General features: G+C 42.8%; 1 protein-coding gene across 2 annotated transcripts in view; it reads left to right on the forward strand.

The window, feature by feature from the left end:
- The first annotated feature begins 329 nt into the window (after window positions 1–329).
- ACY3 (aminoacylase 3) overlaps window positions 330–13,863 on the forward strand; it is a 49,710-nt gene continuing 36,176 nt past the window's right edge. Inside the window, exons 1-2 of one of the 2 annotated variants that reach the window (XM_030222553.1) lie at window positions 330–401; window positions 12,419–12,671. In XM_030222553.1, coding sequence (XP_030078413.1) covers window positions 12,454–12,671 — 218 coding nt within the window. In that variant the 5' untranslated portion in view covers window positions 330–401; window positions 12,419–12,453. Of the gene's footprint in view, window positions 402–12,027; window positions 12,111–12,418; window positions 12,672–13,863 lie in introns of those variants that run through there. The other variant, XM_030222544.1, reaches the window with a different exon arrangement.

The raw sequence follows: 13,863 nt of genomic DNA on the forward strand, positions 1-13,863 counted from the left end.
GGTTACAAGTACTTGGCAAGATCCTAAAACTGTAAAATTCAATCTTCCGTTCTTTGGTCCAAACACTAGTACTCTCTCAGCGCAGAACACCACTGTCCATCTTGTTTGTACAATTCCTCATTATACCATTATACTCCTCTCCTGGCTAAATTACATTGGCTTCCAATAAATTCTCAGATTACTTTTAAACTTTGTGTACTTGTTTATCAAATTTTGATGGTTTATTACCTTGCTACATGCAAATCCTGATAGAACTGCTTTACAAAATGCTTTTCCTACATCTAGGGACTATTTCATCCTTCATTACTCAAGTTGTAAGAAGATTCATTATGAATCTATTCATAATGCAGGTTGACCTATCAAGGTACGAAGATATGGATTTCTCTGTCTAATCCATTAAGGTATGTTATCGATTATCTCTTATTTTGTAAGCTGTTGAAAGCCAGCTCTTGGGCATGCTTGAACCTTGCTCTTGTTATTCAATAGTAGTGAAGTATGTGTGTTGTATTATTACTACGAATGCTATTACTAATTGTATTGTACTTTTTGCAAATGTTTATTGTTAGCCACATTGAACTCGAACTTCTTTGGGATAATGTCTTAAATAAATAAATAAAACAGATTTTATGCTGCTTATCCTAGAAATAAGCAGTGGATTTTCCCAAGTCCACCTTAATGATGTCTTATAGATTTTATTTTAGGAAATTATCCAACATTTTTTTTTAAACCCTACAAGCTAACTGCTTTTACCACATTCTCTGGCAATAAACTCCAGAGTTTAATTACACATTGAGTGAAGAAATATTTTCTCCGGTTTGTTTTAAATTTACAGTAGCTTCATTGCATGCCCCCTAGTCCTAATATTTTTGGAAAGAGTAAACAAGTGATTCACTTCTACCTGTTCAACTCCACTCAGTATTTTATAGACCTTTATTATATCTCCCCTCAGCCGTCTTTTCTCCAAGCTGAAGAGTCCTAGCCGATTTAGCCTTTCCTCATAGGGAAGTCATCCCATCCCCTTTATTAGTGAGCAAGGGAACTAATTGTAGGTTTATTGATAAATTTGATGTTTATTGATAGAGACAGTTTGACATTAAAAAAGGAAACTTTATTAACTAGTTTCCATAGCGTAGAACTCTTTTTCCCATAGTCTTACTGAAACTTTCCACCAGAGGTAGAAACAACTGTAACAGCCTAGAGTATTAAACAAGATAGTAATAGAGCAGTGTTCAAACTTTCTGTCTTAAAAGAACAAGTTATTTTCTGTTCTTTGCCAGGAGGCGAGGTAGCTGTGCTACTGATCTGAATTAGATGTTAATTAAGGTACTATGAGGAAGGTAGAATTGTTGCAAGGTTTACTAGGGCAATCTGATTACTGTATTATCTTCCAAAGGGTCAGTTTGAAGCAGTCCCCTTAGAATCAAAACTATATAGAAAGGAAAGGTCCTAGGTAACCAAAGCAGCATATTTTAAATTGAAAGCCTGTACTTAGGTTAAGGTACCCAACGGGACCCGTTTCACCGACAATCCCGACTCCATCAGGGGTCTCTTGTACGGGTTTTTAAATTCAACTCACAATGGACTGCAATTCAAAATGGGGCAGAGCTGAAGATGTTCCTGGCCAGCCCGAGTATCTCAATTAGAATTATTCAAATTAATTTTATCGAAGCATATTCAGTGACACTTTTACCCAGAGAGATACTGCTGAATATCTGGGTAAAGTAAGATCCCTGGATCTAGATTTCTGGATGAATTTACTGAATACTGCCCTCTGTGTTCCTATGCTAATGCAGTTGTGTGTCGGCAGGACAGTGACAAAGCGGGGGTGATTCTGTTAAGTAGTAGTAGTAGTAGTAGGAGTGATACAGAGCTGGTCATGCAGCTCACTGCAGTAAATTCAAGAGATTTCCTGAGTTGCATTTTTGAATATAGAACTTGCTGAGTTGTAGGATTTGCAGTGAAGTTTGTGGGTCTAAAATCCAGGCCTGGTTACATAATCGCCTGGTCCAGGTGCACATGGAGATAAGCAGGGCTATTTATTTATTCTCTGAGGGTTCCTTAGAAACTGCTTCTGGTTCCCTCTCTCTCTCAACCACAAGCTTTTTTATAAAAGTTCTTTTTGCCATTTCAACAATTATCCATTTCCTCATTTGTGCCTTGCCAGCCCTCCTACCCCTCCTTCCCCCAAGGGGATAGTTAACATGGAATATTTGATTAAAAGGGTAAAGGTTCATGGATTTGACATACTGTCTTTCTGTGGTACCATCAAAGCAGTTTATATTTGTTATATGCAGGTATTGTAACCTATACATGGTGAGTTTGATCTTGTATGCGTTGCCCTTCTTTCCTATCCAGATTATGCAGTTCTTTTCTAATTACTCTTGGTTTTTAGACTGTCCACCGCCTTGATTTGCTAGCAAAGGCGGTACAGCAAATATGAATAAACTAAACTTTCTCTGTCCCTAGTGGGCTCAATGTGGGGTGGGGATGGGGTACCTGGAGCAATAGAGGGTTTTGTAACTTGTCCAGAGCCATAAGGAGCTGCAGTGCAAATTGAATCCCCAGGTTTTCAGCCCACCATTACACTACTCCTCCACTCCATGCTATTCGTTTTTGGTACAGAAGAGCATTTGTCCCAAATGGAACTGAAAGGTGCAACTTTAAAGACTGTGATCAACTCATTAACTGAAGGGTTGTGACACAAGATGCTTATACAGCACATTACACTAGGAATTGTTTGGGCAACCTGAGCATGTATTACAGTATTTATGGCCCAATGTAGCCACTTATAAAACTGCTTCAGGATATGCATGCAGAAAAGTAGGCACCAGGAAACAAAGGGGCCCTTTTACTAAAGCTTACGTCATGCTAGTGGACATTAGTATGTCCTATGTTCCACGTGGCCCATGAATATAGATATAAAATAGAAAGTGCAGCATTTGCTACCTGATTCTATAAATGTCACCAAAAATTGCACATGCAAATTTAGGTGCATTCTCAATTTGCATGCGAAATGTAATAGAATAATTAGCCAATTAGTGCCAATAATTGGCTTTTTAATAAGCAATTATTGGCACTAATTAGATTTAATTGAGAGTGAAGCGTAAAGTTAGGTGTGGGATCTGCTCCTAAAATTTACAAGCGGTCCAAAAAGAGGGCACAGAAATAGGAGGGACATGGGTGTTTCAGGGCAGAATGGGGGAGGGGAATAGTTCTGAGTTACATGCATAATTACCGAACATGAGTGCACCACACGTAAATTTAGGCGTGGGCATTTGCACCACATTTTCATTGGTGCAAATGGTGGTGCCTAAATTTACACAGGACTTCTCTGCTTAAGTGTTTATTCTATAAACTGCACTGAACTTTAGGCTCAGCTTATAGAATACCGCTTAAGCGGGTATTTTTTAATGCCAATTTTTAGGCTCTATATACAGAATCTAGCCCTTATTGCACATTAATGTCCAGTAGCACACCCTAAGCTTTAATAAAAGGGCCTCAGAGCCCCTACTTTTCTGCAATGAGAGGGGAATTTTAAAAAGGATGTTTAAGGCCTGTGTATGTGCCTAAAAGGCCTCTCATGCAATTACACTATGTGTAAAACTTTGCACAATGACAAGAAGGTGAAAAGTCAAACACAACACAGGTGTAAGTGTTTTCAGGGGGCCTACTTTATAAAAAGCACAGGCAAAGCTACAAAGTACATGCCTAGAATATGCAATACCAGGGGCAGACTGACTATTTGGACAACCGGGCAGTACCCAAGAGCCCAGAGGCTCTAGGGGGCCTATTTGCCCGCTGCACACTATAGCCCTCCCCAGTCCTAACTTTAAAGGCACGCCACTGGTGATCTAGTGGCCTCTGCAGGGGGGAACATGTTCTTTCCTGCTCGTTGTGCAGCCGCTAATCCCCTTGCCTGGCACCACTGTATTTTAAAAATGGCAGCTGAGACTGTCGAGACCCCTGAGACTACCGCGTAAAGTCTCGGTCGCCGATTTTGAAAACATGGCGGCGGCAGCAGGCAGGGGAACAGCGGCAGCAAAGCGGGCAGGAAAGAACATGCATCTCCCCCTCCCCCCACAGAGGCCACTAGACCACCAGAGCCCTTCAGGTAGGACTGGGGCAGCAGCGCGGCAGTAGGGGATGTTGGGCAACAGCCGGGCGGGGGGCCCAGACCACCCTCAGTGCCCAGAAGCCCAGACCAATCTCAGTCCACCCCTGTGCAATACTTTGGCTGCAAACATTTACACTGGTCCCCGAGCTGCTGGAGACGTACACGACCACATTTTAGCCATGATTTCAACATGTTTTATGAGGTTATTTTATAAAGATACAAAGGCACCTATATGGCTTTTTCTCAACATGTGCTTCTTTGGTCTTCCAGTCTAGAAGACCTGTTATACAATGACTCTCCAAAAACCTACAAAAAGCACTATTTAAGAATTCTATTTAAGCCTACTCTAAAAGGAAAAAATAGACTCCTACTTTTCGGTATAAAATACTCGCGCAAGTGACCGATAGTCCACATATCCACACCTACATTTGGCAAGTATGTGTGTAAATTCTTATCTTTTCTCCGTTTCTCTAACATTCTTGCCTGTATAGAATGTTTGTACATTTTGGAAGCTTGCCAGGTGCCCTTGGCCTGGATTGGCCGCTGTCGTGGACAGGATGCTGGACTTGATGGACCCTTGGTCTTTTCCCAGTGTGGCATTACTTATGTACGTATGTACTTATGTACTTATGTAATGCTACTTAAAGCTCTTCTTATTCTCTCGCACTGACTGTCCTTTGCTTTTCGTTTTATTTTAGCTTAGACGCCTATGTGCAGGCCTTTGGTAGTATATCAAATATATGCAATAAATAAATAAATATTTCATCATCAGTGCCCACAAGAAGAAAAGAGAGTTTCCAAAGTCCACCATGGAACAGAACAAAGCAAAAAAGCACAAAGGGCCTTCAGGAGGAGGACAATGGAAAAATTCTTTATTGAAAAGACCCGACATGGGCCGTGTTTCGGGCGACTATTCACCTGCATCAGGGGTCTCAATCGTTGTACAGAATTCTTTACAAGATAAATGCAGGTGACTTAACAGTGCATAAACAAAGCTTTTGGCGGTTTTGGCAAGACCAAGGTGTTTTACCTCTATTATTCGCTTTCAGATTGTACATTTTGATACTATGAGCGGAATTGCTTTGTTTATGTACTGTAAGTCACAGAGCTGCACTTATCTTATAAAGAATTCTACACAACTATCACCAGTGCCCACACTTACTTGTACCATCCACACTCTGCCCAAACTCCACTTATGTGCACACCCACAGTAAAAGTACCCACCATGCAAACAATTTATTTATTTTTATTTATTTATTTATTATATTTGTACCCCACACTTTCCCACACATTGCAGGTTCAGTGCGGCTTACATAGCAGATAGAATTACAAAGTCTTGAAGGAGAGTATTACAAGTTGTAATAAACATAGTAATAAGGGTTTTTTTAAAGGATAGTTAAATTGAACATGGAGAGGTAAAACAAAGATAGGATGAGCAAAGGAAAAGAGATTGGGAGGGATAAGGAGTGGGAAGGATGGAGAGGAAAAGATTGAGGAATAGTCATAAGGAGATTGGGAGATATGGTCAAAGGTATGATAATCGTCAGGACAGGAATCATGTGGGTGGGCTTAAAAGTTAAGTAGGGTCATTAGGGTAAGCTTTCTTGAAGAGAGGGGTCTTCAACAATGCACACACATTTACACTGAACACTTTTAAAAAGGTCATTTGTGCATGTTAATGACTACTTACACTGTAACCCCTTAAATCTAGAAAGTTGCTTGACCATTTTTACACCTACCCCTGGATTCTATAAATGGCGTCCAACCTTGGGCGCCCAAAATTGTGCGTGATCCTGAGATCCGTGTGCAAATAAATTAATTAATGATCCATTAACAATCAATAAATTGGCTGTTAACAATTATTGAAATTAATTGGCTTTAATCTGGATTAGCGTGCAGATCTAACTGCATGCGATTCTATAAAGATCCATACCCAAATTCTCTTGCACACAACCCAAAATGGGGCATGACTATGGGAGGGGCATGGGTGGGTCAGGACATTCCAAAGAATTATGCACAGTATAATAGAATTTGGGGCCTACGCACCCAAGTTGCTCACCAGGAGTTATACCAGGTTTCAGTTGGTGTAAATCCTTACACACTAAGCATTATTCTATAATGAGTGCTCAGCCCAGAATGCCCTTTACAGAACTGCATTGAGCAGGGGCAGCTCACAGCAATCTGCTGCCCAAGGCAGGGATGAAATGCCGCCCCCACCCCCACCCTGTCTGGCATCTCCCCCCTTTCCTCCTCAACCCTCTTCCCTGCGTTTACCTTACTTTATTCTTTTTCAAAAGGCGGCAGTGATTCCCATAGGAAACAGGAAGTTACGTTGAGGCAGGTAGGGAGAAGAGGCCGGTGCTGGCAGCAGGGCAGCCTATGGGAATCGCTGCCACTGTCGCTGCCAGAAACTGGCCAATTAAATAGTGTTTAAGCGCCAAACTGCAGGTATTCAGCGCGAGATAACCAGTTATCTCTTGCTGAATATTCTGGATAGTGGCTAGTCGTAATCTGGCTATATCACGCAACATAGCTGGTTAGGCACAGATATTCAAAGCCAAACCGGCTATGTTGAGCGATCAAAATGGGCCGCTTAAATAGCAGGTCTTTCTTTGACTGCTAAAAAGTTAACTAGTTAGCGCTGAATATTGGCATAGCCAGTTAACTTTTTAACGGCCAGAACAAACCTGGATATTCAGTGCCAGTTGCTGGATACAGCCCAGCATTGAATATCTAGGTTTAACACCAGTGGATGACAGCAAATGCGCTGCCTGTCGCCGGCTGAATATTGGGCCCACAGTATCCAAGTCAGAATATAATTTAAGTAATGAAAGACCATAGTTTACCTCCAAGCAAAATAGCCTCCACACATATGGACCACAGCCAATGAAAACTTAAACTAAAACCACGGTGCTGAACTCCAAAGAGAGGCTAATTCCTAAACAGGTTATCATCCCAACTTTAGGGGCACTTTTACAAAGGCACGGGATGGCTAACACATGGGTAGCACGCACCCAATCAACACTACCGCCAGGGTAGTGAGTGTGCCCAGCGGTAGTTTCGATTTTGGCGTGCGCCAGATCCAGTGGTAGGGGACATTCCCGAAGGTAACCTGCATGGTTACCGCATGGGTAGTGTGTGAGCCCTTACCGCTAAGTCAATGAGCGGTGCTAAGGGCTCAGGCCGTAAATAGACGTCCACTAGTTTTAATATTAGCATAGGCCCATTTCCCGGCCCATTAAAAAATCGCCTTTTTCCCAGTTGCGGTAAAAAATAGCCCAACACACACCTAAAAGACACGCCCACACTACCACAGGCCATTTTTTAATGCTGCTTTGTAAAAGGGCCCCTAACACACTTAAATTCCTGCTAAAATTATCAAAAGCATTTAGTTGGAGCACTCTACCATATAAACCATTATGCAAAATCATAACTGCATTAATTGCAATACAAAAAAAAAAAGAATACAAAGAGTAGCCCCTCTCCCCCACCCCCCCAGGACTACCTTACAGTTCCTGGTGGTCTAGTGTTGTAGTCAGGACAGGAGCAATGTCTTAGTCATGGCAGCCATTTTGAGAGCAGAGCCAGAATGGGCAGGAGTAATTGGGATCACTCCTGCCCCACCTATACCCCTAGAATACCAGGGATTGTAAGATAGGCCCAAGAGGGCCTATGGGTTGGGTGATGCACTTAGAGGGTCTGGGAGGAGGGGAAACTCCTGTTAGAGGGGAAGGAGGGGAGACAAATGGGACAATACAAATTTTCAGCGTCCACTAAAAACATACGGTCTGGTAGCACTTTAGAAATGATAAGTAGTAGTAATAGTAGTAGTAGCACTTTGGGCTGAAACTGAAAACATGGCTGAAAATTAAAATAAGTTTTTGGCTGAAACCAAAACCATCAGAAAAAGGATTTTGGGCTGGTTTCAGCGCCATAACCAAAGCCAAAACTGAAACTTGGTTGGTCTCTAAGGAAAAGTAATAATTGAAGGCCTTTCTGCAAATAAAATAGTATTTTACCAATGCAGACATGCCAAGTCACACACATTCAGCATGTGACACACACAATTGGGCCCCTTCTCTGGCTCACATGCTTAAGGGGCCCAATCTCACTCACTGGTGTCTTCCCCTGCCACCTACAATCCGGTACCTCTCCTCTTCTCTGTGATTCTTCTTGCCACAATCTGTGCACCCTTGCTGAAGGAAGACCCCGGGATTGGCTGAAGCAGCCTGCTATTGCTGACGGTGCTAGCACTGCACTGATTGCAGCAAGAATAACTTAAGAGGAGAGGTACTATATTGTGGGTGGCAAGGAGAGGAAAAAGAGGGAGAGAAGTGCTGCATCATGGGGGAGGAACAACAAGGGAGACAGGTGCTACATCATAGGGGGGGCAAAGAGGGAGACAGGTGCTGCATCTTGGGGGTAAGGAGGGAGACAGGTGCTGCATCGTGAGGGGGGGCAAGGAGGGAGACAGGTGCTGCACTGGGGAAAAGGAGAGAACGAGTGCAGCATTAGGGATGGAGGCAAGGAGGGAGAGAGGTGCTGGACAGGGAGGTCAGGTAGGGAAGAGATCCTGTGAGGGGGGTGAGGAAGACAGGGGGCACAGAAAGGGAAGAGTTGTCGGACTTGGGAGGGGTAGGGAAGGAGAAGAAAGGAGAGAGGTGCCAGTACCTGCAGGGAAAGAAAGAAGAGGGAGAGATGCTGGTCCAGCAAAGAAGACAAAGAGCAGGAGTGAGGGGGGGGGGGGGAGGCAGAAAGAGAGAGAGAGAGACGCTGGCTGGGAGAGAAAGACAGAAGGGAAGAGAGAGAAATGCTGGCATATGGGGGGGGGGGGTGGAATAGGGATACAGAAGAGTTATGTTGGACAGGGCAAGAGCAGAGACACAGAGATAGGAGATGCTCAGCGTGGCAGGAAGACAGGGGTGATGCTGGGTCTGATAGATAGGGATGCAGAGAAAAGATGGATGGTGCACATGGAGAGAAAAGAAGTACCAAATGGACAAGGAGACTGGCAAGACAGTTAAGAGAAGAAAGAAGAAACCACAGACTAGGACCAACACAATAAGAAAAATAAAATGACCAGACAACAAAGTTAGAAAAAGGAATTTTATTTTATATTTATTGATTGGAATATATCAGTTTTTGGAATGTGCATCTGCCAGAACTAGTTTTAGACATGACTGGGGGCCGTGAGAAAAACCTCACTCATTAGCCTTCAATCTTCAGCACTGGGATGGGCCACCCTTGGCGTCTCTGCCTATGCAACCTGTCCATAGGGTAAAGCTCCACTAGGTAAGTACTAAAAATAACATTTACATAAAAACAGAGAAAATGACAGCAGATGAAGACCATAGGGCCTATCCTGTCCGCCCACCATCCATACCATCTACTATCTCTTCCTCTCCCTAAGAGATACTCTGTGCTTGTTCCACACTTTCTTGACTTCAGACACAGTCTTCGTCTTCAACAGCTCCACCGTCTGTTGTATCCATCACCTTTTCACAAAGAAGTATTTTCTCAGGTTACTCCTGAGTCTATCCACTTCACCTTCATCCTATGCCCCCTTATTCCAGAGTTTCTTTTCATTTGACAGAGACTCACCTCATGTGCATTTTGCTACTGAGATATTAAAATGTCTCTCTTATATCTCCCTTCTTCCATCTTTGTTCTTGTATGAGTGGTCTATATCTTTCCTATCTTACTCAATGTAGTTCTTTTCTGCTCTTTGTTTTGATTTTAATTTTGAAAACTGCTTAGTTCTGTGAGTCAGCTTGGGCAGTATATCAAGTTTTAACAATCTAAAGTAAACTAAACTTTCTTCCAAAGTCTACATATCATATTGAGATCTTTAAGTCTGTCCCCATACACTTTATGATAAAGATCAGAAACACCAAGGGTGGCCTATCCCAAAGCTAGAGATTTACTACCACAGTGCTGGAGATTTAAGGCCAATGAGTGAGATTTCTCTCACCGGCCCCTGCCTTGTCATAAACCAGCTCTAGCATATGTACTTTCCAAAAACTGATATTCTAATCAATAAATAGAAAATAAAAAACCTTTTTCTACCTTTGTTGTCTGGTAATTTTACTTTTCTAATTGTGTTGGCCCCAGTCTCTGGTTTCTGCTTTCTTCTCTCAACCATCTTGTCAGGGTCTTCTTGTCCATTTGGCACTTCTTTTCTCTCCATGTTTACCATCCATCTTCTCTCTGTATCCCTATCCACCCTACCCAGCATCACTCCTGTGTCCTTGCCCCTATCTTGCCAGCATGTTAAGCATCACCCCCCCCCCCCTCAGTGTCCCTGTTCTTGCCTTGTCCAGCATAACTTTTTTGTGTCTCTATGCCCACCCCCCAACATGTCAGCATCTCTCCTTCTCCCTCCTGTCCCTCATCATGCCAGCATCTCTCTCTCTCTTCCCTCCTTCTGCCTCCCCCCCCCCCCCCCCCCCCCCCAGGCCCCCAGGGGTCCGGCAAGTGTTCCTCTCTCTTCCCTCACTCCTTTTCCGGCTCCTTTTTGGAGGTCTAGCACATCTCCCTCTTCCTTCTTTCCCCACCATCCTGGCATCTCTTCCTGACATCTCCCCCTGACACTTTCTTTCTTTCCTTCCCCTGCTCCTCAGTGGCCTGGCTGGCATCTCTGACTTTCCTGGCTCCTGTAATCTGCCGAACTCGCTTTAGGCTGCCACCCAGAGTGCCACCCACCTCCAGAAATCAGAAATATCACCAGAGGAGGCAGAAGCGGCAGAAGTAAGGCCCTGCATTAGCCAGAAACAGCATCTGTTTAGTGCTATGTGCAGCAGTCTCAAGCAAGTTTGGTGGACCACGGGAGCGATCGGCAATACATAAGATTCTAAAGGTTATGCATGTGAGCTGGAAAAGGGGTCCGGATGTGTGTGTCACACGCCAAATGCACACGCATCCGGACCGTTTCTTGGCATGTTTGGTAGCCACCCTCTGGACCAACTCCATCCTGTTTATATCTTTTTGAAGGTATGGTCTTTAGAATTGTGCACAGTACTCTAACTGAGGTCTCACCAGACAATTATATAGAGGCACTTTCACCTCCTTTTTCCCACTGGCCATTCCTCTGCATCCAGACATCTTTCTGACTTTTGCTATCATCTTTTCTACCTGTTTGGCCACTTCTTTCATGCACAGAGGTACTTCATCCCTATACTGTGCCATTCCCTCAAGTTTTTGCAATCAAAACGCACAACTGTGCATTTTTATTTATTTATTTATTGCATTAAATTTTCGCTGCCAAATCCTAGACCATTCTTCAATCTTTGCTAGATCCCTCCTCAGGGGTGTTTAAGCTATTTCAAATTTTATCATCTGCCTAGAGGCAAACCTCACCAGATATCCCTTCTGCAAAATGGCTCATAAAAAATGTTAAAAAGAACCGGTTCAAGAACCAATCCGACCACCACTGGTAACATCCCTTTCCTCGCAGTGTGCTCCCTTTACCACTAACCTCAGTCATCACTTTCCACTTAACCAATTCCCAACTAAGTTAGTCACTTTTGGACCCAAACCGAGGGCACTCAGTTTATTTATAATTTACCTATGTGGAACTGTAAATGTAAGTACACGACATCTAGCACTCTCCTTCGATCCAACTGTTAGGTTATCCAGTCTAATAAAATAATCAGATTCGTCTATTAAGATTTTAAAATATCCCAATAAATAAATAAAGTGCAATATATAGTGTATTCATGGTCTCACTTAACATTCCTCTCAAATCCAGCAGCTACTGATTTGAGGAGTTTGAAATGTGCGCTGGATTATAACATGTGCTCTGTTGTTTTGCTCCTCTAAGAGGTTTTCACTTCCTAATTTAAATTTTTACTCTGCTGAAAAAAAAAAACCACACACACGCACAAACCCCAAAATAGTCCCCCACTCCCTGCCCACAAACACATTTATTGCCCAATGTGGCTTCTTTCTGCCCTGTCTTTTATCATTGCATCTTCTGTCTGAGCATTTCTCTAAGGAGGTCTGTGCTTTATGTTTCTAACAATCTCTCTGTTAGTGATGATTTATTATTATTCTCTCTATGTATATATATGTATCTATACTATATTTCTGTAATATATTATTTATCTCTCTTATCTATCTTCTCTCTACATATGTTTCTATGGGGTCTGTCTTGTCTCTTTTCAGTCTCTAAAGTATCGAATCTCTATAATTACTCCCTGTTTTCTGTATATATTATGCAACATGGATAGGGTGGGTTTTCTGATAACATTTTTGCCTGCTACATGGTTACCTTGAGTGGACCTTTAATACTGATTTGTCTTGCAGGAGTGGAGCAAGTTGATCAAACACTTTCTCCAACGATGTTTAAGCCTTTGAAACGGGTGGTAGTGACTGGAGGCACCCATGGAAATGAAATGTCAGGAGTCTTTCTCAGTAAGCACTGGCTGAAGAACCCATGCGAGCTTCAGCGAAAAACCTTCAGTGCCACACCCTTCCTGGGGAATCCTCATGCCACTGAGAAAACTGTTCGATATGTTGACCAGGACCTTAACCGCAGTTTCAAAACAGAGATCTTAACGTAAGTAGAAAGTAGAGTTTCTGTCTAAATGAGTGGCATGTGTGGTTCACCCATGAACTATGTCCTCCTTTTCAGTCAAATAGATGTCTTTATTTAGGCATTTAGCTCACACCTTCTTCCAAGGTTAGTTATCTTCAGGTATATGTTTTCTTGTCCCTGGAGGACTCAGAATCTGAGCTTGTACCTGAGGCAATGGAAGGTTAACTGACTTGCTCAGGATCACAAGCAGCTTCAGTGGAATTTGAACTGGGCTTCCTTGGTTCTTAGTCTGCTGTTTTAACCAATAGGATACTCCTCCACAAGGATTCTTCCAATGCTTTGCCATTCTGCTTTTCTTTCCAATAGAGATTAGGAAGAACATGAACATTCAGAGGGTTCCAACACATAATATTCTCTTTTGTATATTAAACTAGGTCTAGACATCTTGGGGATTGTGGAACATTTTGTTTAGCTCAGTGGTTCTCAGCCCAGTCTTTGGGACACACCCAGCCAGTCAAGTTTTCAGGTTATTTATAATGAATACGTATGAAATAGATTTGCAAACAGTGGAGGAACTGCATGTAGCTCTATCTCATGCATATTCCTTGTGGATATCCTGAAAACTGACTGGCTAGCTGTGCTCTGAGGACTGGGTTGAGAACATTTGATCTAGCTGAAGAGAAGATGAGACATTCTGTAAAGCAGGACCCTCAAGAGACAGTGACTCTGGCAGCAAGAGACAAGCCTCTGATTCACTATACGCATATGGAAGGCAATTCTACGAAGGGACATCTACATTAGGAGCCTATAGTGTAAAGGAAATAAGGCAACTATTTTCCTTCATAGAACACTAGCATAACCAGGTATATATGCACCTATGTGTTTAGGTCAGCCATATAGCTGGTTCAAAGGCTCACAATGCTATTCTATATTGGGCACCCAAAGATGAGCATCCATTATAGAATAGCACTGAGTGCCCACCTACAAATTATGCACTCAGGGGCCCCTTTTATTAAAGGGTTGCCGCATGGCAATTCGGAACTACCACCATCCCACCGCGGCCACAACTTAGTGCCAGTTAGTGCGATTAAGTGCAATTACTCCAATTAGTGCCAATTAAGTGCAATTACCAATTGATAGGGCTCATTAATTCATACTTGATAGCTTATTTACCAAGCTAGTTGTGTGAGCATTGTGACACTGTACCTAAATT

This window comes from Microcaecilia unicolor, chromosome 1, assembly GCF_901765095.1.
Source record: "Microcaecilia unicolor chromosome 1, aMicUni1.1, whole genome shotgun sequence".
NCBI classification, from domain to species: domain Eukaryota; kingdom Metazoa; phylum Chordata; class Amphibia; order Gymnophiona; family Siphonopidae; genus Microcaecilia; species Microcaecilia unicolor.